Below are 27,407 nucleotides of genomic sequence, written 5' to 3' on the forward strand. Positions count from 1 at the left end.
ACCCAGCTGATTGCAAGCTCAGTGCACTCAGCTGGAAGGTGTGAATAGGATGATCATGGTGATCTCAAACCCATCACTCAGTGTAGTGGAACATTGACTCGAATTCCTACTTCAATATCTGTTCCTGTAATCAGTTATTCAAGGGAGTGTTCTCACACAGAGAAAGACAAAACCTGTTCTAACTTGAAAAGGTAAATCCAGAGTAGTTCCTTCAAATTTAATTAAACCAATGCACCTGGAGAGTGAGTACAGACCTGGCCTTTAGGGACACTGTTAGGACCTGTGAGAAGAGCCATTTGTCCTTTGTGGCATTTATTGCACCTACAATATTTTTCAGCTTGTTCTTGTAGTGAACTTGTATTACAAAATTAATCTTTGCACTGACTTTACTATAAAAGCTGTGAATTTATTAGCAAGATTTTTTTTTTCCAAGTGCAAAGAAGCTATTTCCTTTCCAAGAACACATTATTCCAGAAGGGAGAAGAGGCAGTGTGTTGCCCACACACAGTATGGCTCACATGCACACACCATTCACAAGGTGTGCCGTGTTCTCAGCACAGACTCCAAACCTGTCCTTGTGTCTGTCCTTACTGAGTCCTGCCTGGGCTCTTTCCCTGCACACAGAAGCTTTCCAGAGACTGTAAAGCAGCTTGTCCTGCATGTCAGGTGTAGGGTTTAAACTTAAAAATCAGCACTGATGCCCTTTTATTGTGTGTGTAAAGGCTGTGGGAGCACATCCAGAATTTGGGCTAGAGGAGATGTAAAAAATATATTTTTTTTATTATTATTCTTTCTGCAAAAGAGGAATTAGTTAATGATGCTAGAATAGTAATTATGGAGTTGTTTGGGTAGAAATGACATTAAATACCCCCTCATTCCAACCCCCTGCCATGGACAGGGGCACCTTCCACTATCCCAGATTGCTCCAAGCCCCATCCAGCCTGGCCCAGGACACTTCAGGGTTCATGTTCTAAAGAGCTGAGTGTGTTTCTGCAATGTGATTCCACATTTGCTTAACTTCCTCTTGACCACCCTGCTTCCCTCAGGCTGTAAGCAGTGAGATGGCCATGTTAATATCCTGCTGTGTTAATTGTCTGCCCGGTAATTAACAAGAAATGTCACCAGTCTGTGTCAGGAGTCTCATCCAAAAGCATTCTCTTTATTGCACTGGGAAATGGAACCTCCAGTCCAGTTTCTGGCTGTCTGAAGACTCCACATTTGTTTTTAAAAATCTTGTATTTAGCAAGAAAAAGACAGTTCTGTGTTTGAAGGTGTCATAATGATTGTTACATAATGATTGGGGTGGGTTAGGCTCTTTTGGGTTGCTGATAGCATTTCTTGTTGCTTTTTAGCCATGTGACACAGACAACGTCCTGGATCCATCCCGTCACCAGCGCCCTGAGCTTGCTGTGCTCCGAGGAGGAGGAGGATGGGCTCAGAGACCTTCCCGGGCCCAAGAGCTGAGGACAGCTGTGCACAGAGAGGTTTTTGTCTGCTTTTAGTCCCTTAGTGAGCAGATGCACAGGTTTTTATCTACCTACTTCTAGTGTGATGTAGTAGTACTGGTGACGCTTCTCCCCATCAAGCTGGAGGAGTTCTGCTGGTTTTGAGGTGGGTTTGTTGATGTGTGCTACAGAGGATGCAGAGGCCACAGGAGTCCTTAATCTGCCCCATTTTGGTGGGCCAGGGATCAGTCTTACCTTAGGGCCCAGTCCCATCTTTTCATGATTTCCCCACAGACCCGTAATTTCCCTGACCTGAAGCTGAATTTTCCAGGTCAGCTGAAATTTTCACAGCTCTGAGCAACATGAGATTTAAGATGGGACCACTGGTGGTAGATTCCAGCTGATGATTGACTGAGAGATGCAAAATGAGGTTGAGATTTTGGACCAATGATAGTGAGAAAAATGGAAATTACTTAACTGAAAACTCTTATTTCTATGGGAGAAATCTTCAAATAAGTTTTGCTACTAGAAATTTAGTGATTTATTAGAAATATTGGAGCCCTGATGACTTTTTAAACAAATACTTACTAAAATTGGTTGTTGAGCTTTAGAAAATGTGTCTTTGATAAGTTGTCAAATAAAAAGAAAGTTTTTGTAGAGGACATCATACTCTGACAACAGTATGAGGCAATATGAAAATTATTCTACTTTTGTACTCTGCTAAACCAATACAGACACACATCAAATACTTCAGTGGAAGCTGTGAAGTTTCAAGTACAATGAAACCTGTGAAACCACCTCCAGGATCAGCAGAAATCAGTCACCTCCTCAGAACTGGTCTTTTAAGTAGAACAAAATCATTTTGTACACATCAGTGATGTTTTAAAGAGGATAAAGAAAATGATGGGGGGTGCAAGTTAATGAAAAGGTTTCTGTGTACCTCAATAGCACAGGATATTTTAAATCTCATTATTCACAGCACCATGTCTGATGTCAGCTTTGTCAAATGTATGATTCTGTGCTGCATTTTTCTGGCGGCTCTTTATATGTGTGTTGTGTATATAATGGTGAGTGTTACTAATGAATGAGACAGACCTGAACCTGCAGAAACACTGATGGATATGCCAGAGGAAATCTCTTAGCTCTGCTTCAGTCCAGGAGAGAGAAGGGGACTGTGGCAGTGTGAGGAAGGCACAGGCTGCAGTCACATTGTTTGAGGTCTGGCTTCAGCAGGTGTGGCATTGGAGTTAAGAATTGTTGTCCTCTGAGGAATGAATGTCAAAATCAGACTCACTCACGGTTCTGGTGCCTTGACCACGCTCTCTGTCTTCAGCAGTGCAGAGCTGCGCCAGGTCAGGCTCACTGGAACAGTTGATCCTTTTGAACCAAAATAATTCACCTTTTTTTGAAATCCAAGTCAGGCCTCTGAATAGCAGCCCAGTAATCTCCTGCACTTGGCCAGAGAGCTGGAGAGCAGCACATCACCAAACATTCTTCCTGAAGCTCACAAAAGAGGCCTTTACAGGCTTTGCAGGAAGTAGATGTCAGGGTATATTGAATAAGCAAATAGGAAAAATTTGTTTTGTACTTTCAACTTGGTCAGACCCAAATTATCTGTGAATCTACACAGGTGGTGTGGATTAGGGGAAAAAAGCTTGCTCAGCAGACCCACAGTAACTTACATTTCTAAGAAAACTTCTCCCAGCAATAACACATGAATGGCTTAGCCATATTTGCTGCAGTGGCTCCTGCATGCTCCAGAGCCTCCTTTGTGCTCCCAGAGAGCTCAGGCCAAAGGGACAGAGGATGTGCTTCAGGTTCGGGCTTGGACACTCCAGAAGCATTTTTATTTAAATCCCTTTTCTCAGAATGGCACAGACTCATGACCTACAGGAGATATGTCACCTGAATTCCTTGTGCTATTTGCTGTAGCCATAGTAGTCATTTGGATGCTTTATGACAGCACTTTCTGTTCATACTTCAGTGATATCCAGCCTGCACAGGTGTGAAATATTCCAGCTCCCCAGCTCTGCTCAGGAGAGGTTTGGGATTCCAGCTCCCCAGTTCTGCTCAGGAGGGGTTTGGGATTCCAGCTCCCCAGTTCTGCTCAGGAGGGGTTTGGGATTCCAGCTCCCCAGTTCTGCTCAGGAGGGGTTTGAGGCACCACTTTGAGCCCTGACTCGCTGTGCTGGTGGCCGTGTCAGCCAGGTGGGTGCTCCAAAGGGCAGCAGCTGTTTAGGGCTGGGATGTGGCTCGGGCAGGCTCTGCAGGGGCTGCATGGGGAGCAGCTCAGAGCTGTGCTGCTGTTGGATCAGCTGCAGGGGCACAGCTCTGCACTGCTGCCCTTCCTGGGCACAGCCTGCTGTGCACGGGGACACTGCCTGCTCCTCTCACTGCCACCTCCCACAGACCCAGCGTGCCACAAACCTGGAGCCTCTTCCTCTCTCTCTCTCTTATAAACTTGCCTAGAAATTAAAGATGTTAGAAATAGATCTCTGCATCTCTTCAGCTGCTCCAGTGAGCATTTCCCTCCTCAGATAATCCACCAGTTCACATTCTCTGGGGTTGAGAATACATTTTCTTACCTACAGTCTCCAAATGTTCCAATCTATTTTTGTACACTGGCATACTTGTTTCCTAGGTTATTTCTCTTGATCTCCCCTTATCTCTTCCTTTATGTGAAATGGTTTTGTGAAAATTATTTTGCTTAAGCTGAACTATGTATATTGAGAAAACGGTTCTAGCATAACTTGAAACAGAATTTGTAAAGAGCGTTGTCAACATACGCAACACTACAAACGGCAAATTTTCATTTTTATTCCTGAATTTAAAAAAATAAGTGGAAAAGATACTAAAGTGCATCTGATAGCCTTTAAATTAATAAAACTACACCTTTATATTATAATGAATCTGTCCCACATTCTCCATCTGTTGAAATGCCTCTTGTAACAGGCTGCTTTAGGAATGGTTTGGTTCATTTATTTAAGTCTCTTTCTGACACTCAGGAGGTGCCTGGTGCCACTGAGGTAAGGAAAGGAAAATCCTTTAAGAAAAATATTTGTGGTTGTAGAAGGAGCTGGGCTGTGCAGGGCTGTGGGCAAGACTCTCCAGGAGCTCAGGAAATGCTGCTCTGCCTTGGCTTGTGAAATGTTTCATTTTCTGGGAACTGATGGGATTTTAACCCTCAGGTCAAAACACGCAGGACTCCAAACCAAGCTCCGAAATTCAGTGGCCCTTTTTGCAGGTGCTGCTCGGAGTGACTTTGGTGTGGCTCTATGTTCAGTCAGCAGCAGCAATCTCAGCCGGCTCAGGAGCGTTTGTTCAGCTCTGTGCTCCTGGTCCCTGTGGCACCAACACTCCCCAGCGCAGGGCCCTGCAGGGCTGAGCCCAGTCACAGCAGCTCACACTGCACCTGGCACTGGGGCAGCTTTGCAGAGATGTTCAGCAGCTTAAACATCTTCGGGAGTTAATGGGAATTAGGCACCTAACCTACTTAGATGCTGCTATAAATGCTGCTAGGGATGTTTAGGTACCTAAATACCTTAGTAAATCTTTCCCCTGGCTGCTTGCAGTGATAGTGCACCAAAAAATCAAATGCCAGTGGCTAAAGCCTCACCTTTGTCCTCTGTAACCAGCTTTGCCTTTCCCTGGGGATTGTTTTCATGTAACACTAAAAATACCACCCAGCTCACAGGTTGCACCATCCAGGCTCTGCTCATATTTTCTGGTGCCTGGATTATTTATTGCTCATTCTAGATTTTTTTCCACCAACAGTGGGTATGGTTGGCATGGATTTAATAGGTTGGTATTTTCACAACACAGCATCTAAGTTAAGTTATTTTATTACAAGATAATACAGCTGTTATTTTAGTTATTTTATTACAAGATAATATGCTGTTTACAGCAGTACTCAAGACTCCAGAGAATTTAGTCCAGCATTTTTCCACAGCACACATAGGCTGTGTTCTTCCTGCACCTTAAGAAGGATGTTGACAGAGACATTGAACTGCAGCTACACGATCCTTGTCATTCACTGAGGGCTCACACGAGGGAGGTTGCTGAAATGACCCCTCATCCTGATGAGGAGGAATGCAATTTTTCCAGCCAGTCACGATGGGGAATTTTGGCTTTATTGTTAGGCTTCTTGGCTAAAAGCAAACCATGAAAAATCAGTAGTTTTGCTGCTGTTTCACATAAGTCACTATTTCACCCTGACCTCCAAAAGCTACACTCTGATCAGAAATGTCTTCATTTCCTGTCAAATACCCTGTCAGCTACCCACAGGCAGTGGTTCCCTGTGGTCCAATTATTATTATCAAGAACTATCCTTGCTCTTGTATGTGAAGAGAATTCATTTAAAAATGGAAAAAGAAATATAATTATGTTTCTTGCCTGAAATGGAAATGCAACAATAACAGCACTTATATGGGAAAGAGAAAGGATCCAAGGAAAGCAAAGCATTGGGGCTCCTGCTGATGTTTTCATTTTCACTCCAAAGGCTGGTAATGCATCCCTGTTCCCTTCCAGCCCCACAGTTCTGGGAGCAGCAGGAGCACGGAGTTCTCCAGGGGCAGGGCAGGTCTCGGGCCTGGCTGAGCTGCACAGTTTGAAATACCTGAGATAAGAAGCACGGCTCTGCCATGGAGGCTGAGGGCTTCAGAAGCAGGGAGGCACAGGGACTCGGATGGATGTACGTGCCTCGTGTCGTGTCTCTGCCAGGGCTGGAGCCTAATTGGATTTCACAAATGTGACTTGTGTGCCTCTTGATCACAAAACCAAATTAAACCTCAAGAAGTTCTGAATAAATCCATACCCAAAAGTTTTTCTCAAAAAAAAAGAAAAAAAAGAAAAAAAAAAAAAGGAAAAAAGTCATTCCAGTTCTTCTGCCATAGCAGGGGAACAAAATGAAAACTTCAGAACTATTGCTTTAAAACAAATAAGAGAAGCAAAGCACACCCAGCAGATCTGAATTCCTGGGTGCACTGAATAAAATCAGTCATGTGATAATGATGAGATTTTCTAGAACACCTTTTAGGCATGCAATTTCTGCATTAAATCTATTCAGATGTCCCTAGAACATCTGCTTCTTCTGTAAAATGGGAGTAACTGCCACTTTTTACAGCGCACTGACAGCTACAGATAAAAGCCTGGTAATTGCTAGCAGGAACTACTGCCTAACCAGGGATTTTCTTCAAAGTTAACTTGCCTGGATTTTAAGACTATTGCACACGATAGCCCTGTGCCGGTTCACACAACGCTGGGAGGTGGAGTACGTGTTAAAATCGTGGGTAACAGTGGGATTCAAACAGATCCCAGCCTCCCTTGGAGGCAGATCAGACGCGGCTGATGCTGGGAGCCGGGCAGCAGAGGGAGCAGAGAAATGCCCAGATTTGCTGTTAATGTGACCCAAAATCGGTGGGAGCTGCTTTAGCACGTCAGTGCCATGGGCTGCTCTGTTTCCCGTCCCGGAGACACCGGGACACCCAAAGCCTGGGCAGCCCCAAGGGAGCGGTCAGTGACAGCTCTGCGCAGCGCGGTCCTGCTGGGGCTTCTCCTCTCCTCCCTCTGCCCGTGTTTATTCACGAGTCGGGGTGCGGGGAAGAGGAAAAGGCTGCTGGCAGACTTCTCCCGGAGTCTCCACTTGGAATGGCACCACATTTCCAGGGAAGCCTCACTTGTGCTCCCAGCAAGGCTGATCCTCGTGGGAACGCTGTCAGTGTTCTGCATCCCTCAAGGCAGACAAACACCGTCCGCTCGCTGAGCACGGGGAGCCGGCAAAGCTCATCTGCTTCGGTGCGATCCAGAGCTGCAGGGGATTTCACTGCTCTTGAAAAGCCCAAAGCTTTGGTGGATTAGCCCGGTGCCAGGGTGTCCCTAAAACAGCACCTAAAACCAGGGGGCTGCTGGCACACAGGGCTCAAGCAGAGCCAGCTCTGCTACAGAAAACCCAGCTGAGATCTCTCTTTGTAAGAGAATAGCAGCTAGTGGAACACAAAAGAGAATCCGTGCCTGAATGAAAGGAAAGTGACATTAGGGAGGACTTCTGAGCTCAGAATAGCTCCTGCCATCCTCTGTCACAGCCTCACTCGTGAGCCAGGGAGAGGCTACCAGGGTGCTCAGTTCTTGTAGGCAAAGTCCTCTGCCTGGAGAACCTGCAAAATGGAATAAAAATTAGTCTGATTTTTGCAATTTTGAGGGGAAGTGTTAAAAATATTTCAAAGAAATCACATATCCTGTTAACTAATATAAAACTGGAAAGCCTAATGGGTTTTTCAGTTGATTTCAAACTCCCCGAATTCTTAATGAGTTTTAGGAGGCGCAAATAATGCTCTCATTACAAGAACCTTCTTCTCTCTGCATTGTTTAAATATCCCCTGGCTCGGCAAAGGTGGGAAAAAAGTCAGAAAGTTGATTTGGTTCAACACTTCAAAAAATGCTTTGAAAAAACGAGTGACAGCCAAGCACTTCCTCTCCTTCGGGGTCACAAACCAGATGAAAGCTCACTGCTCTGGTAATTTTTCGCAGGTGTTATTGTATGTCTTCAGATTCCAATAAAATGGAAAGATAATCAAATTGGAATCCCATTAGTATGTACCTGTTGTAAGATTAGCAATTTCACAGTATATTAATTTCTTCCTAGATTAGTTTAAATGTGTAACAGCACTTGATTTAACAGAGCTGCATGGGCAGACAGTATTTCAACACTGTGAACATCTGTTCCGAGTTACCAAAATTCCAGCTCAAAAACAAATATTTCCCCCATAAATCAACCCAAACATTATTCTGAGTGTTGTAACAGATGCAAAATGAATCTGGCTCCCTCTGCCCTGTGGTTTGGCTCTTTCCTTAAACTTGATGTGAATATATTTATTTAAACACTTCAAGAAATACACATCTGAAATAGCTATTTAAGCTTCCTTGGAGTATGTCTGATGTTGGTTCAACGTTTATGGTCAGTTGACAGACGGCCTCATTAACTACAGATTCTGTTAATTAGTGTAAGCTCTGGTTACAACTTTGCAGATAAATCTCTTCTGGAGCAGCACTTAAAGTCCCATTCAAGTGTTCTGAACACTTCAGCCCAGCAGCACAGTACTGATGAGCCTGAGTTTGTGAGAGGGACAGAGTTTATTTTGGGGTTTATATTCATTTTGTTCTGGCCTGTTTCAGTGGGCTCTGTGCCCCCATTGTTACTGCTGCTGGTCATGTCATGAGCTAAATGAATCAGAAGAGGTATTGATTTTTCTGGCATAAAGAAATGAGATTTGTTTACTAAACACGAAATTTGGAAAGAGGCTTTACAAGAGGGTTCCCAGTTAATGGTCTGAGTATGTGAATAAAAATGTTTACTTAGGCAGAAGCAGCAATTCAATACTTTGAGGTGTTTAATTGTATTAAGCTGCATAAGAGCAACAGGGATACAAGTTTGTTTTTTCTAGTAGTTTATATGTCTGTATGGCTCAGACAGACAAAGAGAAAACTAAATTGTGTTACCATAAATAACTACAAACTCCTGTATAGAGAAAAATCCTTCATCCCTCCTTGCACAAAATACCCTCTGGGGGCAGAAACAAGGCCATGCTTTGAGGATGACATTCTGGAGTTGTTAATAATTTTCTGTCTTAAATGCTTGGAGAAAAACAGTGTGTGTGGACTAAATGTAACCCTGCCTTTAGTGCTGGTGGGGAGATGGGAATCCCAGGCCAGTTCTCTCCCACAAACAATGGGAACACTGGGCCACAGGGAGGATAGCAAAGGAGCACTGCAGGACCCAGGGGTCTGTGTCAGTCAGTGGGAGCCACACAGGGGGTTCAGCCATAAGAACCTGCATTACTCCCTTGAAGGGATGCCAAAGTTGTTATGAATTCCACATTTTCCAAAGGCAATTGGTTAATAAGGCATAACAGTAGAAATAGTAGGGAGCTGCAGATATGTAAACCTGCACAAAAATGTGCACTTTGTTCAACATTTCTATTTGTCAAGAGATCGGAACCCATTCTATATGCAGTAGGCTACGTCCTTCTCTCACATTATACATTAGCTTTATACATTGTTAATTAGACCTAATTTAGGCCTCAAAAAATCTCATTAAAATTCTGATTAGTGCTGTTGGCAAGCAGCCATCTAAAAAGCCTCTATTTCTTTCTTTGATAAGTTTGAAGCCACTATAACAAACAGGAAAAATAAGATCACAGCCTTCTTTCTCATGCCAATCAACATAATGTATTCTGCAGGTCAAAGTCATTTAAGGGAAAATACAGGAGGAGGACATCTTTATCTCCCTGCATGGATGCTGTCAGGTAGCTATAGAAAATTATATGGTTATGCCCTTTGGCAGTTAAAAAAACCAGCCAATGAGTGCCCTGCTGGGTGTACCTGGGGAACCCAGGAAGGGCACTGTGGGCTGGCAGCAGTGTCAGGAATCTGCTCAGGTCCTGCATGGAACTGAGAGGGGGAGTGCATTAAAGAAGAGGAGGAAAAGAACATCCCAGTCTCAGAAACAACATTTAATTAATCTAAACCTGCAGGACAAACTGCATACAGTTAATAATGTGCATTTCTGCACTACTTACTGCTGTTACAGTAATTCTTTCGTTAAAAGACATAGCATGACTTTAATACCTTTCTGTTTAGAAGCCTGATTTTTGTCTGTAGGAATTTTCGCAGTCTTCCACAGAAGGTCGGGCTTTCCTGCCAAAGATAAGAAAGGTTTATCACATTTCTGGGTTCTTAATAATTTAAACCCATACGATTAAGAACAGGTCTGTGCTTTCTGCATTTTGTTTTTTCGAGAGGGAAACCTGGGAGCAAGGTGGATGTCATAGAACTAATGACAGAAAGAAATCCCGAGCTTAGGGCAGCTAGCAAGCCTGAAGCCCAGGGCAGCAATCACTTCAGTGACTGTGAGACAGCCCGCTGGAGAGCACGGGTTTGCAGTATCAAGCTGTACAGATCCCGAGCTGATAAGCCTATGCATGTGGAATTCTTCAGGCGAAATTCTGCCTGACCTTCCCCAGCACCATGCCTCCGGCAAGCTCTCTGAAAGCAGCCATTTGAAGTCAGAGAAATCTGGGTCACTGACTTCAATAGAAACTCTGATTAAGGAGGGGATGATGCTCAGCTCCTGTACCTTTCACTCCTCCCTTCTGATGCAGCTCTGCCTGGGGATGGGCTGCTTTATTCTGTGCTCGTGGGTGCTCTTCTGTCTCCAGTAAAACCAATGCCAAATTCCAAAATCTAACAGCCTGAGCATGTAAGAACAGCTATTTCTAAACTATCTTTTTGCAGCATGCAAGCCAAGAGTGAAAAAGGAAGAGGGATGGAGTGCAGAGAAATAAACGGAAGGATCAAGTTGTTTTTACCATTGGCACCAGCTGGGAGTTGTCCTTATTGAGGGGAAGGTCTGACTGAAAAACAGGCCAGCTATTCCCTTATCTCTCATCTCAATCCAGTTCTGTCATCTGGCTGCTTACACCTACTGGGTCTGAATAATTCGCCAAGGCACCAAAGGCACGAGGTGCCTGGAACGGCCTCGAGAGTCTGGTTAATGCTTTACGGGGGGAAGGCTGCTTTAAAAAGCAGAGCCGAGTATTTGTTCCAAAACTGCAGTCATCACTGAGAGCCACACTTAGTGAGTTCAAACCAGGTCGGCTGCCCAGGCAAGAACATGTATTTGATCTACCCTGTCATGGTAAAGGCTGCCTGCAAACTTTGGCAGAGAAAATTATTAATCTTTCAACTCACAGCATATAAGCAATGACTAGTAATATCTATTTTTCTGAGAACTGGAATGCCTTTTGGAACCACCCCAGATTACTTAAGAGAAGTTCCTCTGCATCACCCAAAAGCAGTTCCAAACCTGTCTCTCCCACATTCAATTAAACTTAAAAAAAAAATATTTAAAAATAATGAAAAAAAAAATAAAAAAGGCGGGACCATGGTTCATTCAACAGGCATTTTTCGTCTTGTGCGGAGCCCCAGCAGCTTGCTCAGCTGCACCCCACGGGGACAATAAATATCCATTTTTCAGTAATTCAGTGCTGTGGGTAGCGACTTTTACTTGGAAAGCCAAGTGAGGTTCTAGGCAGAACCTCTGTGGAGGGGAGGGAGGTGGGGGCAGCCATCGCTCCTCGGTGTCTGTCACCTTCTCTTCAAAGGCTGCTGCTTTTCAGCTCAGCTGGGTGTGGGTATCTGAGTTCTCATGTGGCTTTTCATGGCCCTCCACGTTCTGCGTCACAGAGCTGGAAATGCACTGCCCTGTGAGGCCAGCCTGGGAACTTGCACTGCTTTGGGACAAATCAGAACTAAAACAAAGGCTGAGTCATGAGCCTTTTCCAATTCTCTCCTGCTTAGTTTTTTGGGGGGTTGGTTTTTTTGGGTGTTTTTTGTTTTGTTTTGGGTGGTTTTGTTTTTAAAAAAATTTGTTTTACTTTATTGGGTTTTTGTTTGGTTTGGTTTTTGTTTTGTTTGTTTTGGTTTGGGGATTTTGTGGGTTTTTTGGGGTTTTTTTGTTTTTGTTTTTGTTTGGTTTTTTTTTTTTTTTTGGTTGGTTGGTTGGTTTTCAGTTGGTTTTGGGGTTTTTTTGAGCATCTCACTCAATCTTTACATCCATTGTTTTGGCTCCCAGAGGGCTGAAGTGGAGATCCACTCAGTGGATGAACCAGTGGGTATTGAAGGTACTGTAAACCATTTGCTTTTCAGTCTGTCCTGTGCCTTGACCCGAACACTTGTTCTGCATTATTTATCCTCTCCATCTTGCAGCTTGTTCTCTGCCCGCCTACTTTTGCAACTCTTTTCTCCAGACAGAACATATTTAACAGAGCAATGAAGTGACAGTAGCAGTTCAGCTGTGACCATACAGACACCTGACTAGAAGCTTTGATCTCTCAGGTTTCAGAGATCTCTCACTGCACATACAGTACTGGCTTCCATTTAACCCTGAGACAGAAAGAGAAAAACCCGAATTCTGCAGACCAGTATATATTTAAATACACACAGACTTCTAGATCACAAGCTTGACTGTACAAAACCTGTCTCCCAGCATGGGAGTGCGTGTCTCTCCATCTATCAGTAACCATTATTCTGCTGAGCCATGATTACTGCCCCATTGTCTTCCTGCCCCACTTTTATCCATGTTTATGGAGAAAATACAGGTAGGTGCCTTGGAACATACTGGTCAGCTGGATCGCTAAAAAACCCACTTTCACTCCAGCTTTCTCTATGCAGGAAAAACCTTGCAGTCATATTTCCAGGAGATATTTCAGAACAGAATTCCCAATTTCCATTACAGGCTACGCCAAGGCAATGTATAAGAGAACGGGAACTGCTGCAAAACAGTGGAAAAAATTAATCTCATGAACCGTCCTGGAGATTTTTACCTAGAGCCTGCAGTCCCTCCTTTGTGAAATGCGTTTAAAACAACTTGGAGTGGGGCGGGAGAGGGTTATTGAGTTTTCAGCAAAGGGGCACGAACTGAGACCTAAGGGCAGGACGGAGTGCAGGCCAGGCCAAGGGTTACCCAAAGGTGACATCCGCGGTCCCGCTGTCCATGGCCGGGCCCGGTCTGACCGCAGCGCTCCGTGCGCGGCTCCGTGCGCGGGATCAGTGCCGAGGCTGCCGCTCGCCGGGGCGGCAGAACCACGGCACGGCACGGCACGGCACGGCAGAGCAGGGCACGGCACGGCACGGCACGGCACGGCACGGCACGGCACGGCACGGCACGGCAGAGCAGGGCACGGCAGGGCACAGCACGGCACGGCACCAGCCCAGGGCAGGGCAGGGGAACCTCCCGGCCTGGACACTCCTGACACCCCTCCCCGGCCGGATCCCCATCCCTGGGCAGGACAGCATCCCTCAGCAGGACCTGTGCCACCGGGACACCCCCTTTCCCACAGGAACGCCCCTTTTCCCCCCACGGACACCCCCTTTCCCACACGAAAACCCCTTTTCCCACCAAGACATCCAATTTTCCCACCGGGACACCCCCTTTTCCCATCAGGACACCCCTTTTCCCACAGGACACCCCTTTTCCCACACGGACACCCCTTTTCCCACAGGACACCCCCTTTTCCCACAGGACACCCCTTTTCCCACAGGACACCCCCGTGTCGGGGGGGGGGGCTCAGAGGGGGCTGCGCGCGCGCCCGCCCGCGGCCCCGCCATTGGCCCAAAGTAGGTCACGGCCCGCGCCCGCGCGCGCGCGCTCACGTGACGGCCCCGAGCCGCGTGACGGGCGGGCGGGGCCCGGGGCGCCGTGAGGGGCCGGGGTCGTGTCCCCGTCCTTGTGCCGCTGTCCCTGTCCTTCCTTCCCCCGGCCCTTCCCTTCTCCCGGCCCTTCCTCCCCTCACGGACACATCGCCGCCTCCCCCCCGAGCCTCCGGCACCGCGGCCAGCGCTCTGCAGCTCCCGGCGTGCCCGGCTCCCCTCGGCGGCCGCCCCGCCGTGCTCGGGACCCGCCTCTGCCCGTGGCTGCTCGGGGACCCCGCTGCGATGCTCCGGGGCGGTGATCACCGTGTGCGCCTTGGCAGAAGGAGCCCTGGAAAGTATATAACGATTTTTCGACTCTAAAATGGCCTTGTAGATTGTCTTTGCTAAGGAAAATAATCACACTGAAAAAAAAAAAAATCTTACGGTACATTAACCACTGGGTGCTTGGTTTGAAAAGAATCGGATTTTTCATATCACTGATGCCAGTGATGGAAACAACCATGAGCAGAAATATAAATACTGGTTGAGATAATTTTTTTTTTTAAATAGGGGACCTATGAAGATACTTTCAACACAAAAACTAAGCAGCTGCATAGTCTTTCATAAGCCATAAGATAGACATTTTATGGGTGAATGCTAAGCTGAAAACACATGCCAGAAATTGTATTGCAAGTGGAAAATTGAGAAATTCATTATCATTTTAGTATGGTATCATTCATTATCAGTTTAGTATAGTGTAATTAGCTGTGTTTTGTCTTGGTTGGCTTTACCTGGCATGCACCATGTGGGGTAAACCAGTGGTCAAAACAGTATAAAGAAATTAGAGGCCACCTTTGGAAAATTGTAGCAAGTAAAAATCAGTAATTTGTTTGCACAAACAACGTGGTGTCCTGACAGCCTGGAATTTAGGTTAATTGGGATGAAATCTGGCTGTGTAGCATGGCTGGAGTTAAATTACTGTTCCTGTTGTGTGACACTGAAAATAACAGCTCCAGCACCCTGCTCAGGTTCTCTGCTCAGCTTTGCTGGCTGGTCTATAAATCAGGAAATTATTTTGGCTTTCTCATCCAGGAGATTCCCAGCTCCTGTGTGTTGGGAATGCAGGGTCTATAACTGCACACAGTGATCAGAGAGGCTTCCTTTTGTTCTACACTTGCACTGATCTACCTATCATTTACCCCATTCCGTGTCAAGCAGTGAAGGTTTCGTGTCCTTCTGTGGTGTTGAAAATGCTGTTTCTTTCTGTTGAGTTGGATCAATAATCATAAAAACACGGCTGTACTCAAGTTGAGCTTCCACTGGAAACTAGTTACTGGTGTTTCCCAGTATTCCCATTACTTGTACATCTTCTGTTCTGTGTACTCTTCTTTGCTGCTTATCGTATCTCCTAAATGCATCTATTTTTCTTTAGACCACATAGAAGAAACACTCTGTACCACATCTGCATATAGATTGGCAATCACCCTAATCTTTGTGCCACTCATCTGTACCTCTGTAATTAAAGGTTTCCACTAACCACCAGTTTGGCCGTCTGAGGCAATATTGGTACGTGTACAGTCATTTAATAATCCAGGGCTTTTTTCCTTGCTTAGGTGACACAAAATCTCCTGCGCTGCTGCTATCACACCCCTGCTCCAGTGGTGAAGCACGTGGCATCTGTGGCATCCCAAGTTCTCCCGAGCCCTGCTCAGCCATGCCCTGAGTCTGTTCCCGTCTCTTGTCTCTGGTTCTGTGGGGCCTGATGGTCACAATCCCTGGTCTTCATGGTTTTGGTTGTGCCAGTGCAGTTTTATTGATTTGAGTGCACTTTGGACTTTGATCAGTTGCTTGTTTTAGGCAGTTCATTTAGCAAGGCACCTAATAACAGATGATAGAATTATAGAGTTGGAAGGGCCTGACAAGGATCATTGAGTCCAACCCTTGGCCCTGCACAGACACCCCAACAATCCCACCCTGTGCATCCCTGAGAGAATTGTTCAAAGGCTCCAGGAGCTCTTGGGGTCATGCCAGTTTCCTGGGAAGCCTGGGCAGTGCCCAGCACCCTCTGGGGCAAGAACCTTTTCCTGATATCCAGCCTGACCCTCCCTGACACGGCTCCAGCCATTCCCGAGTCCTGTTCCTGCTCACACAGGTAACAGATACAGTAGGTACGCAAGGGGAGAACATAACTGTTCTTCAGGCAGCTTATATTTCTAAATACTGGGCAGTTTATGCACATAACGTATCTTCATTTGCTTCTAGTGAATATTTATGATTATTTATATTTGTTGATGGTTAAAAGCTGACTTTTGAAGAAAAAGTCACAAACACAGATGGCAAAACTTTGCAAAATGCGATCCAAAAGAAAACCCAAACAAGAATAAGGGAGATACAGATGCCCACAGGCACATGAAGGGTGAAGTTACTCTGGGACTAATGCAGTTCTTGCACAGCCTGCATGGGCTGAAGGCCAGAGCAGATGGAAAGTCAACCATGCTTGAGTGCAGATCACGGTGAGTGGGGAGGAAAGTCCCATTTGAGCAAAAACAGGGCCTGGGGGGTCTTAGTAGATGACAAGTTGACCATGGGCTGGCAATGTGCCCTGGGGCCAGGAGGGCAGTGGGATCCTGGGGTGCATTAGGAAGAGTGGGACCTCTCCCTCTACTCGATCCTGAGGAGGTTCATCTGCAGTGTTGTGTCTCATCCTGGGTTGCTGAGGACAGGAGAGAAAAGAGCTGCTGGAGAGGGTCCAGCAGAGGCCACAAAGATGGTTTGGGGTCTGGAGCATCTCTTACAAGAAGAGTCTGATTGGAGCTGGGCCTCCTTGGTCTGGAGAAGCCTGAGAGGAGATCTCATCAGTGTATGTAAGTATCTCCAAGGCAAGTGCCAGGAGGATGGGTCCAGACTCTTCTTGGTGGCGCCCAGTGACACAATGAGGAAAAATGGCCATAAACTAAAACACAAAATGTTCCACCTGAACGTGAGGAAAAGCTTCTTTTCATGGAGGCTGGAAGAGCCGTGGAACAGCTGCTCGGGGAGGCTGTGGATTCTCTGGAGATGTTCCAAACGCACCCTGGACACTGCCGCGGGTGACCCTGCCTGGCAGGGCGGTGGGACTGGGGGATCCCTTCCAGCCCGAAGGATTCTGTGAGATGGTGACAGCCCTGCTCGTGCTGGTGACAGCCCTGTCACCGCAGGGTGACACCTGGAAGAGAGGCAGGGGGAGCTCGGTGGGTGCCCCGAGTCACGGGCGGGACCCCCGCGCGCCGTGCCCGCAGCCCGGACCCCTCAGACCGCGGCAGCGCCGGGTGCCGCTGCCCCGGGGGAGCCCGGAGCGGGGCCAGCCGTTCGGGCTCATTAGCGCTCATTAGCATCCATTAGCGCAGTGCTCCCGGTTCGGGGGTTCGGGGGTTCGGGGGTTCGGGGGTTCGGGGCGGCTGGCCCGGGCCGCCCCCCCCCCCTCAGCGAGCGGCCGCGCGCGTGCCGGGGCGGGGCGCGGGGGGGGCGTGGCCGGGGCCGGGGCGGGGCGGGGCCGGCGCGCCAATGGCGGGGCCGCTCTCGGGCGTGACGTCAGCGGCGGCGGCGGCTGCACGTGGGCGCGGGGCGGGCGGGCGCAGAGCGGCGCAGAGCGGGCGGCGGGAGCGGCGGCGGCGGCGGAGCAGCTGCGCGGCGGAGGGGCCTGACCCGCGCCCGGTCCGCGCCTGTCCCGCGGCCACAGCGCCCCTCGCCACCGGCGCTCGGCCCGGCCCCGCGCCCGGCTCACCCGCGCCGCGACAGCGGCTACAGCAAGGGGGAAGGAACCGCTCGCCGCGCAGCTGCCCCCTCCCCGCCGCCGCGGGCAGCCCCCACCGACCATGTCGCGGCCGCTCCCGCTGAACCCCCCGTTCCTGCCGCCCACCTATGGCGTGCTGAAGTCCCTGCTGGAAAACCCGCTCAAGCTGCCGCTCGCTCACGAAGACGGTGAGGTTTCTGCGGGACCCCCCGCTGTCACTCGGAGCCCCGGCGTGGCTTTCCCTTTTCCCCTTTTCCCCTTTCCCCCGCCCCGAGCGCTCGGCCGGCGATGGAGCCCCGGGACCGCTGCTCGGGGCGCTCCGCGGGAGCGGCGGCCGCCCCGGCTCCATCTAACGGGACGCGCCCGGCGCTCCCTCGCTGTCCCGGTGGATGAACGCCAAGGGCGCTCGGTGCCTCGGGCACGGGGGCCGGGATCACCATCCCAGGCCCCACACACACCGCTCCCGGCCCCGGGGGCCCGGTCCCCGGGAAGCGGAGCAGCTCGGGCATGCCCGCCCCGCGGTGGAGCGCGCTCGGAAAGCGCAGAGCCAGGGAAGGTCTCGCAGGTCCGTGTCCGCGGCTCTCCGAGTCCCACTGCCAAAACACGCGTGGGATTTCACCGGGGCTGTTGGATGAGCTTAAAAATAAAATGCTGCGAAGGCTTGGTAGCTGACAGGAAGCTTTAGGATTTCAGACTGTTGCAGATTTTCTAGAGAAATCAGGCGTTTCCCTTACAGAGCGTGCATTGAAATCGCTGGGGGCTGTAGAGCCTTAGTTAAGCTTTTTTTTTTTTTTTTTTTTTTTTTTCTGCACATCAAAACTGTGTTCTGTCAGCCTTTGTCACTGTATATTAGTAACATTTAGAAGTGCAGAATTTGAGGACTATTTTGCTTGTGCTAGGAGTAGCAAGATTGAGACCTTAGTTTAGACGAATGACAGGATCCCAGGGATTTTAGGCTAAGACTGTTCCTTTTCAACAGAATATATCAATAGCTTCCAGTTTGCTGGAATACTTAAATGTTCACTTTTAAGTCTGTTGAGTACTTTTTAATGCTAACGTTCAAAGCTGTGCTTGGAGTGGAACTGTTAACTAAAAACAAAGGGCAGTCTCAAAATGTGGTTGGTTCCCACAAAGGTGCTCAGTGACACGACCCCTCAATTCTCTTCCCAGTAGAGTGAGTCAAAGGAATTATTTTTTTGAAGGGAGTATTAATTTCTTACAGAGTACAGCAGAAATAATGGAAGTAGTAGTAGTTAATATTTTAATTACTGAATTCTTACATGTTTGTTATGTGTTTTTGTTTAAGCATTCGGTAAAGAAAAAGACAAAGAGAAGAAGTTAGATGATGACAGCACTGGTACCACAGTCCCTCAGTCAGCTTTCTTGGGTCCAACATTGTGGGACAAGACACTGCCATATGATGGAGACACTTTCCAGTTGGAATACATGGACCTGGAAGAATTCCTCTCAGAAAATGGCATTCCACCCAGCCCAAACCAGCATGAGCCTAGCCCACACCAGTCAGGTCTCCAGCAAGCTACCTCAGCATCACCTTCTGTCATGGACCTCAGCAGCAGGGCTTCTACTTCAGTCCATCCAGGCATGGTGTCGCAGAACTGCATGCAGAGCCCAGTCAGACCAGGTAAATCTGCCCTTACAGCCTCCCTATGGAATTTGGCATGAACCCCTCCTCCCCACTGTAAATCACTGCTTCTCCCTGTGCAGCTGACAGGCAGCTTAGAGCCCAGAGGATTCCAGATAAAAACAATAGCTCCAGTTATCACTAAGCTGCTCCACCAGGATTTCTGTTTAAATTATTGAAGGAAAGCTCTGAGAATTCCATGGAAACTTGGCTATCTTAGTTGGTGTCTTAGCAAGTAAAAAGGCCACAGACAGAATGGCATAGATGCCACAGTGTTAAAAGAGCAGGAAAAAGGACTGTGAGAGAGAGAGTATTTCTTCAGCCAATATTTGATGTGAGAACACAGGAGTGGGCAGTTATTCTGGAGTTAAAGGTTAATGCTTCTTACTTGAAATTTTGGCCATAATCTTACTCTCTACTGAGCAAAGTAAAATTTGCCACAGGAACTGAGTTTTGGAACAACATTATAATCTTGCTTAAATTGGCATAAACTGAGTGCACTCTGACCTGAGTTCATAACTTGCATCTGTAGTCACCTTACGCTTAAGAAAACACGGTGGAGTCCAAGGCCTGGTTGTAATGCACAATTCCAGCCTGTCTGATGTCAGTGGAAGTCTTTTATTATTTTATTAGCACTTGAGATCATCCCTTTAGAGACACCGGTTCGAATCCAGAGTAACTCCTCTGGCTTGACACCAGCATGGCTGAGATCATGGGCAGTGGAAGAGTGTCAGCATTGAAGTTTGGGAAACATGGAGCTTTGCCTTTTTCCTTACAAAAAAAAAATACAGAGAGTGACTTATTTATTGTGCTCTTCTGCTCACATGAGGTGTGCTCTTGGCAGCAGGAAACCACTCCTCTCCCTTCTGCTTGATCGTTTGCCATGCTCAGTGTGCGAAGTCATTGTCAGAATCATCTGATAAGGAGGCAAAATAAACAAATAGAGAGGCAAAAGTTGTGGAGCAGGATGAAATAGAAATGTCTTAAAAGTCTGCAATGTTCCTGTCTAGTTAAAAAGGAATAAAATATCCCCAAAGCTCCCCAAACCTGTCAGCATACTCCTTGGCCCCCCCATCAGAACTGTGTGTTTTGTCATGGATTTCATTTACTTACTTTTACTTTGTGTGGATTTGACTTTGCTTGTGTTTCACTTTCAAGGCTTTTCATGGTTAACTAATAACTTACAAGGGTGTCCAAAGTTAAAATATATTTGGAGTAGGCAAGAGCAGAACATGAAACCTGTTGCTTTTTCTGAGCCAGCTTTAAAAATAGTGCATATATGCTACACTGTTTTCTGTCACTTGTGCACACACAAAATTAAAAGCAGATAACCTGTCCCCATTCTCTCCTTTTTTAGAGGAGCCTGGTAGTGAGCCAGGCTTTTAATGATCATCTGTCAGAATTTATTTGCAATCAGCTATCTGTGTGACTTTTCAACTCATTGATTTTTTTTTCAGTTTTTCCTGAGCCCTTTGCAGCTCATGGTTACAAACTTAACTCAGTGCACTTTTTTACTGTTGTAAAGGACATTATGTCTCTTGGGATAGGATAAAACATCTAAATTTGCAGGTATTTTTTCCAACACCATCTTGCTTTAACAAGAATAGATTTTTTTGTTAAATGTTGTGGTGTTTTTTTTTTTTTTTTTTTTTTTTTTTAAGGGAGCTCATTTCACTTCTTAAATATTTTCTTGTCACCCATTACAAATAGGAAGTGTGGCTTCATTAACAGTAGTCTGGTTTAACATCAGATTGTTGGAATTTTTATGTGCTGTCATGTGAAAACCTTTCTTTGACAATCGGTACTGAAGAGAAGCCCATCTCACAGTTTAGCATTTGAGCAAGTTTGAGAATATAGGAGCATATATTTTTTCTGAAATTTAGTAAAAATGAGCATTTAAGATTTATCATAAAAGGGCCAAGGCAAATGTGCTGCTTTGGAATAGGGAGGTAAATATTAAAATCATTGTAATGGAGCCTGTTGCTTAATATATCTTAAAACATTTAAAATAGATTTTTTTTTTTGTCACATAAAGGAAGGTTTTTAGTTGGTGTGAGCTATCATTGTGTTGTGATTTGTGTTACTGTAATAAAGCAAAGAATAAGTCATAGGAAGTATACAGTTTCTATACAGACTAATTCCACGTGATCCTACACTACTTCTAGGAAAACTGCATGTTTTGGGTGAAAACTGTATGTTTTAGGTGATAATTCTAAAAATATTTCACTGGTGTGTTTTCTGACTCTTGCTTTGCCATGGGAGCCCTGTTAGAGTGTGTGTGGGCAGAGGAAGGGTCTGTCCCTCCCTGGAGGGCTCTGGGGTTTGGTGTGGGGTGCAGGTGTCCCAGCACCCTGTCCCTCTCTGGAGGGCTCTGGGGTTTGGTGTGGGGTGCAGGGCAGGTGTCCCAGCACCCTGTCCCTCCCTGGAGGGCTCTGGGGTTTGGTGTGGGGTTTGCAGGTGTCCCAGCGCCCTGTCCCTGTCTGGAGGGCTCTGGGGTTTGGTGTGGGGTGCAGGTGTCCCAGCACCCTGTCCCTCCCTGGAGGGCTCTGGGGTTTGGTGTGGGGTTTGCAGGTGTCCCAGCACCCTGTCCCTGTCCGGGGACGTTCCCGCACGTGGAGCCCCGGCTGTGACGCTGGGACTTGGGGATCCACCCTGCCAGGGATGGCACAGCAGCGTGGGGAGATTTAATTCTGTGCATGTGTTCCAGCACAAGCCTCATCTGTCTGTAGGAGTGAGTGGTGTTGCCCAAACGTGTTTTGTGCCTTGGCTGGAAGAGATCAGGAGATCAGCACTGGCACTCCCCGAGTGTCATCACACTCAGCAAAGCTGTGCTTGACCCTGACTGTGGACGTGACATTACCAAAATCCTCACTGATTTTCTTTCTCCCTGCTCAAAAATGTAATGGCAACCTAAAGGATTCTGTATTTCCAGCTCAGATTGCCTGGTCAATGGAAAGATGTTTAGGCTCATCAGTTTATCGTCTGCAAAGAATAAAGTGAGCACCCACTTCCTATACATTTCTGCTCAGGGAATGTAGGTACAGAAATTTCTGGCTTTGTTTTGATTAGGGACACCGGGTAATCTGAAACCGTGTATTTATCTTTAATAGTGCTGATTTTCTTACAGTATTTTGATTTATTTTTAGCATTGCAGACCAACATCCATTGCAATGTTTAGATGCATTTAAAACTTCTGTTTTGTCTTGTTATTGCATGCTGGTAGGTGGGTTGAAATCTGTGGTCTCTTCTGAAAAAGGTTTTCAGATTTTTATGAAGCTTTCAAAGTAACCCATTACTGCAAACACACTTTGTGGTTCTTCATGTAGTCTTTCATAAATCTCCATTTAAATGCAGAGTCCTTAAGGAAATTTGGAGTAATTTTTAGCTGTTTGTATGTAAAGGGAGGGTGTATATTTTGCAGGTAGCTATTTGGTTTTTGCTTTTCACCTGGCTCTTTCCCCCATGTAGCCCTGATGGAGGTGGTTGGGGCAGGTACTATAAAGGGTTTGAAAGGTGTGAATTTAGAGAAGCATCAGCTAGATCTGGTGGAGAATCCTAACTAGAAGGTTTTGGGGATTTTGTGGTTTAGATCTGAATTTTCTGTTTGTCACCAAAAAGCCCTGGATGTGGGGCTGTGTCACAAGGATGCTGCTGGCACAGTAATAAGCAGGAGTTGTTTCTGCCTTGCTCCAGAGGAGAACAGGGCTGTTGGGGGCTCTGAGAGAGCTCCCTCTTTCTTTGTGTTCTCTGATGGTGGTTTTCTGTCTGTGTTGCCTGCATGGCTGGGTGCTTTAGACTACTTGCCAAGGATTATTTAAGGAAAGAAAAAAAAATTAAAAACAAGCTTTATAATCCACTGCAGACATGTACCTACATGCAATATCTGTAAGTCTTCACTTAAATGTAAATTAGAGGCTCATTAATCAAAAAGCTGAGAATTGTTTCTATGTGAAGTGCACTTACACCTCCCTCCCCCCAAAGATTTTTATGAAATGCTGTGGTTTATTTGCTGGGTGCAGATATTCTGTCTAGAGCACAGTATCCATTACCTCCGGCTTCTTGCACAGGCACTGAGCTGCAGTGACTGACAGCAGCACCGCCGGGTGGGTTTTGGTGTTTTTTGGAGCTGGTGTTTGTGCCAGGCGCTGCAGCCAGCAGGGAGAGAGAGGCTTGTTCTTGCTGCATGCAGCTGGTGTGGGGTGAGGAGTGCCGGGCAGCCCCGAAGGGTGTGTGTGCAGCACTGCCTTTATTGCAGCCTCCCTTCCCCTGCGCTCCTGAACGTGATCTCCTCCTCCAGTGCCGCTTGGCACAGCGCAGGGCAGCATTCCCAGCTGCCAGCCTGCGCGTGGAATCCTCTCCTGAGCTTTAATCACTGTTTACAAGCCGTCCCCGGCTGTTGCAGGAACCCCTTCTCTCCCAGAGGCCGAAGCTCTCCGCGGGAAGGGATCTCCTGACCTCTGGCCTCCCACGTGCGGGTGGGAAGGAGCAGCTCCAGCATGGCCACGCTGGGAGCAGGAGCTGCTGTTCACATTGAGCCTCACGTGCGGCTGGGGCTGCTGCAGGACCGTGTGCTGCAGGCACGTGTCCCTGCCCTGTGCAGCCCAGTTCAGCCCAGCTCCGCTCCTGCCACCGCCAGCACGGGCCTGAACCGCGCCAGGATGGAGAACCGCGCCAGGATGGAGAACCGTGCCAGGCTGGAGAACCGTGCCGAGATGTAGAACCGCACCGGGATGGGGAACCGCGCCGGGATGGAGAACCGCGCCAGGATGGAGAACCGTGCTGGGCTGGAGAACCGTGCCAGGCGGGAGAACCGCGCCGGGATGGAGAACCGCGCCAGGCTGGAGAACTGTGCCAGGATGGAGAACCGCACCGGGCTGGAGAACCGCGCTGGGCGGGAGAACCGTGCCAGGATGGAGAACCACACCAGGATGGGGAACCGTGCCGGGCTGGAGAACCGTGCCGGGATGGAGAACCGTGCCGGGATGGAGAACCGCGCCAGGCTGGAGAACTGTGCCAGGATGGAGAACCGCACCGGGCTGGAGAACCGCGCTGGGCGGGAGAACCGCGCCAGGATGGAGAACCACACCAGGATGGGGAACCGCGCCGGGCGGGAGAACCGTGCCGGGCTGGGGAACCGCGCCGGGCGGGAGAACCACACCAGGATGGGGAACCGCGCCTGGTTGGAGAACCACACCGCGCCGGAGAACCACACCAGGATGGGGAACTGTGCCCTGCTCCGCTGCCAAGGAAGCGCAGTCCGCCGGCAGACCTCGCAAAACTGCGCTCTGCATCAAAGAAAGATGCAAAATCCATCCAGGCAAATATTAAAAATAGCCTGTCACATGGGAACGGGGAGGGGGAAAAGTGCTGAACGCACAGGCTTGTTAATGCTGGAAGCAAGAACACTGTGTCTCCTTCAAGAGAGCTGATTTTAATATTCACAGTTAAATGTTGGTTATTGGTTAAATAATTGCTTGACTGCATGAAAGAACTTGAAGTTAGTTCGGAGCTGAAACAGTAAACAGCATGAAATAATCTCGGGTGTTAGGCTGTGCAGCCTCCTTGTGCAAGGAAGTGCTATCCAGGTTTAGGAAGAGAGCACAGGGAATACCTAGGATTTGGAAGGGTTTTTTTTTTGTCGTCGTAAAGATACTTCAAGGATGTCTCGAGTGTCAAGCTTACTTAGGAAGGTACAATGTATTTTTCAGAGCTTTGCTTCCCATCTCAAAGTGCATTGCAGAGTGATTGGTTCTCAGTGCAGTGATTTGATTTTTTTGAGGAGCGAGTACACCCCGAAGTCTTTCATAAAGCAATATATTATTGTCAAGAGACAAGACCTCATCAGGAGATGTATACAAAGACACCACTATTATCTGATTAGATGAAGCTACTAGGAAACACATTAAATTGTTCAATCTCTACATATTTTTATGACAGCAAATTGGCAATCGTGGAAGCTGCAGTGGCCAGATTCTGCCAATTAATCTCAGCAATAAGTACTTTGCTCCTCATGTGGTCTCCCTGATTTCTCTATTGCCCAGCAGGTAGGCAGCTTGTTGACTGCTCTCCATCACCTCCCAGGTGGAGCAGCAAAATGTCACCATTCATTCTCTTGTCATTCATCTTTCTGGAATTTTTTTAAGGGGGGGTAACAGCTCTCAGTGGCCAGTGGAGTTTTCACAAGATAAAGGACTTGTTCACCCTCAGTAAAAATGACTTTAGTGCATTATGAAATCGTTTGGTTGCCTGGCAGTACGCTATGGAGCTGTTTAGTATTTATATCACACAAAACTTGAGCACTGGTTTCTTTTTTTTTCTTTTGTTTAGTCTTCCTTTCATAACAAATAAAATATATTTTCAATATTTTGTCTGAATTTCACAGAAGACTGGTGATCAGAAAAAAATATTTCAGCTAAGTTATTTTCAAGAAAAACTGTGGGTTGATCTTAAGTAGATAATGAAAGCTCTGTAAGAAACCATTTACTTAAACCTCACATCTATTCCACCTAATGGACTAAGTTGCATATAATCACTTGGTATAGAAAATGAGTGTAAAATGCACAACTGTGTCAAAATGACTTTATGGCAAATTGGGTTTTTTGTAGCTTGAATAATTTTTTTTTTTTTAATGAACAAATGGTGATAAAGAAGCTCTCTGTTTATCACAAAGCTGAATTTAGTCCTGAGAGTTGAGAGCCGCAGTGTGGAGAGCTAACACAGGTGGGTAAGACAGCGTGTGTTGCAATGTTTCTTTTTTTCCTTTTTTTTTTTCTTTTATTCTGGTTCTCTTCACAGCACTTCAGCTTTGCATGACTGAGGTGCTATCCATCAAGTTTTAAACAGATGCAAAATATTGTTTAGCCTCTCACATTTCTGACACAATTCTGCTTCCCCATCCCATTATCTCCATGAAGTTTTGCCAGGGCTAAATTTGGGCTGGATTTTTGTTGTGCACCCTCCAACACCATTGCTTAGTCCTCTGATGTGGGAAGCTCTTGCTTCAGGGTTCTCTCCTCAGCTTGGAGAGAAACAGCCCTAGCTCTTCATCCCACTGGCATTATCCTCTTGTTCATATTACTTGCAATTTAATGAAAACAGGCACTGAGCATCTTGGAGCTCTTTGTTTTGGTGTATGGCTGTTGTAGGAGGAAATAAAAAAAATCCAAATTGCATTAGGGTTCTAGGAAACCCAGCTCCTTGTTAACTGGAACAAAAATGTAGATCACTACTCAAAACAGGAACCTGCAGATGGAGCATTAGTATGTGTTTCCTGCAAGCAGAAGCTACAGTGAACTGGTGCAATAACACACCTGTAACAAATGTCAGCCTTAAATATGTACTCGTAAAGCAGAGAGGCAAAAACACAGTTTGGCAAGGATTTGTTGAAGATGGAGAATGGTTTAAAAAAAAGCATTCTTTTCCAATTAGCCTTAGGGAGCTCAGCTTGCTGTAAATTCTTTGTTCTGGAACATGGCTATGGACAATAGGTCAAAGTTTAAGTAATTCATTACAGAACTGGTTGGTTCTCCTGAATTTAATAAACATATGAATGAGCGGGGTTCTCTGTGCACAGCAAGATCAATTAATTTGTGTGGCACTGATTGGATCCTAAGTTTTATTTAAAACACTTGCAAGGCCTTACTCCTTATTTAATGCCTGTGTGGCCACTGGTGCCTTTGAGGTGAGCTGGTCATGCAGCACTCACGGTACAGGTGACAGTGCTTCAACAGAAACTGAATGTGGGGAAGAAGAAAACTGTGAATTGCGTTTGGAAAAAATGGACGAACAGTAATGTGAAACTTAAAAGCACAAAATACTGCAGAAATGCAGTTAATGGAGCAATCAATGCTTTTAGGAGAGCAAGGTTATTGAAATAACAGCACCAAACCTTCTTGTAGAAGAGCACATTGCGCAAGGCTGCAGAACAAAGCACAGGATCAAGGCTGGTGCTGAAGCAGAGATGACTTAAAACAATTCAGTCATTTTTACCGACTCACCATTACAACATTGGGAAATTTGTCTTATTCCACCAAAAGATCTGTTTAAAAAAACCAGCTGTGTTCTTGCCTTAGTAATTCTTATTAAGTAGGAACTAAGCACTCAAACCCAAATCTTCTTCCTCATCACAGCAGAGAGGGTGAAACTGAATTTGAAGGGCCCTGCAGCAATCAGCCCTCAACTGCTGCCTCTGTTTGTGCTGCACAGTGGAAATATGGATGTTGGTGACGTCTGCAGTCCCTGCAGCTGGGGCACTGGCCCTTCTAGGCACATAACTCCTGCAGCATTTGCTTGCTGTGAGAGATGAGCGTTGGGGTATTTTATTTTTGTTGTCTTTTTTCTATGAAAACAAACCAAAGCTGGT

The 27,407-nt window shown here is 46.9% G+C and overlaps 3 protein-coding genes and 1 long non-coding RNA gene across 16 annotated transcripts in view; 3 read left to right on the forward strand and 1 right to left on the reverse strand.

Moving 5' to 3' along the window:
- Positions 1 to 4,350, forward strand: part of STXBP4 (syntaxin binding protein 4) — a 61,609-nt gene extending 57,259 nt beyond the window's left edge. For all 13 annotated transcript variants that reach the window (XM_072937181.1, XM_072937185.1, XM_072937182.1 and 10 more), the window contains one exon: positions 1,353 to 4,350. In XM_072937181.1, the coding sequence (XP_072793282.1) occupies positions 1,353 to 1,464 (112 nt within the window). In that variant the 3' untranslated portion in view covers positions 1,465 to 4,350. The remainder of the gene's footprint in view (positions 1 to 1,352) is intronic.
- Positions 4,351 to 5,271: 921 nt separating this feature from the next.
- Positions 5,272 to 12,701, reverse strand: LOC115497613 (uncharacterized). Its single transcript, XR_005982067.2, has 2 exons — positions 10,068 to 12,701; positions 5,272 to 7,597 (listed from the first exon to the last, which is right to left on the reverse strand). It is a non-coding gene; the product is annotated as an uncharacterized lncRNA (long non-coding RNA).
- Positions 12,702 to 12,704: 3 nt separating this feature from the next.
- Positions 12,705 to 15,458, forward strand: LOC115497614 (uncharacterized). Its single transcript, XM_072937189.1, has 2 exons — positions 12,705 to 13,987; positions 15,245 to 15,458. The coding sequence occupies exons 1-2, from the start codon at positions 12,852 to 12,854 to the stop codon at positions 15,246 to 15,248; spliced, it is 1,140 nt and encodes a 379-aa protein (XP_072793290.1). The 5' UTR covers positions 12,705 to 12,851; the 3' UTR covers positions 15,249 to 15,458.
- Positions 15,459 to 17,343: 1,885 nt separating this feature from the next.
- HLF (HLF transcription factor, PAR bZIP family member) overlaps positions 17,344 to 27,407 on the forward strand; it is a 34,386-nt gene continuing 24,322 nt past the window's right edge. The window contains exons 1-2 of the mRNA XM_030287695.4: positions 17,344 to 17,591; positions 18,710 to 19,045. Coding sequence (XP_030143555.1) covers positions 17,486 to 17,591; positions 18,710 to 19,045 — 442 coding nt within the window. The 5' untranslated portion in view covers positions 17,344 to 17,485. The remainder of the gene's footprint in view (positions 17,592 to 18,709; positions 19,046 to 27,407) is intronic.

This window comes from Taeniopygia guttata, chromosome 18 (assembly GCF_048771995.1).
Source record: "Taeniopygia guttata chromosome 18, bTaeGut7.mat, whole genome shotgun sequence".
In the NCBI taxonomy this organism is placed as follows: domain Eukaryota; kingdom Metazoa; phylum Chordata; class Aves; order Passeriformes; family Estrildidae; genus Taeniopygia; species Taeniopygia guttata.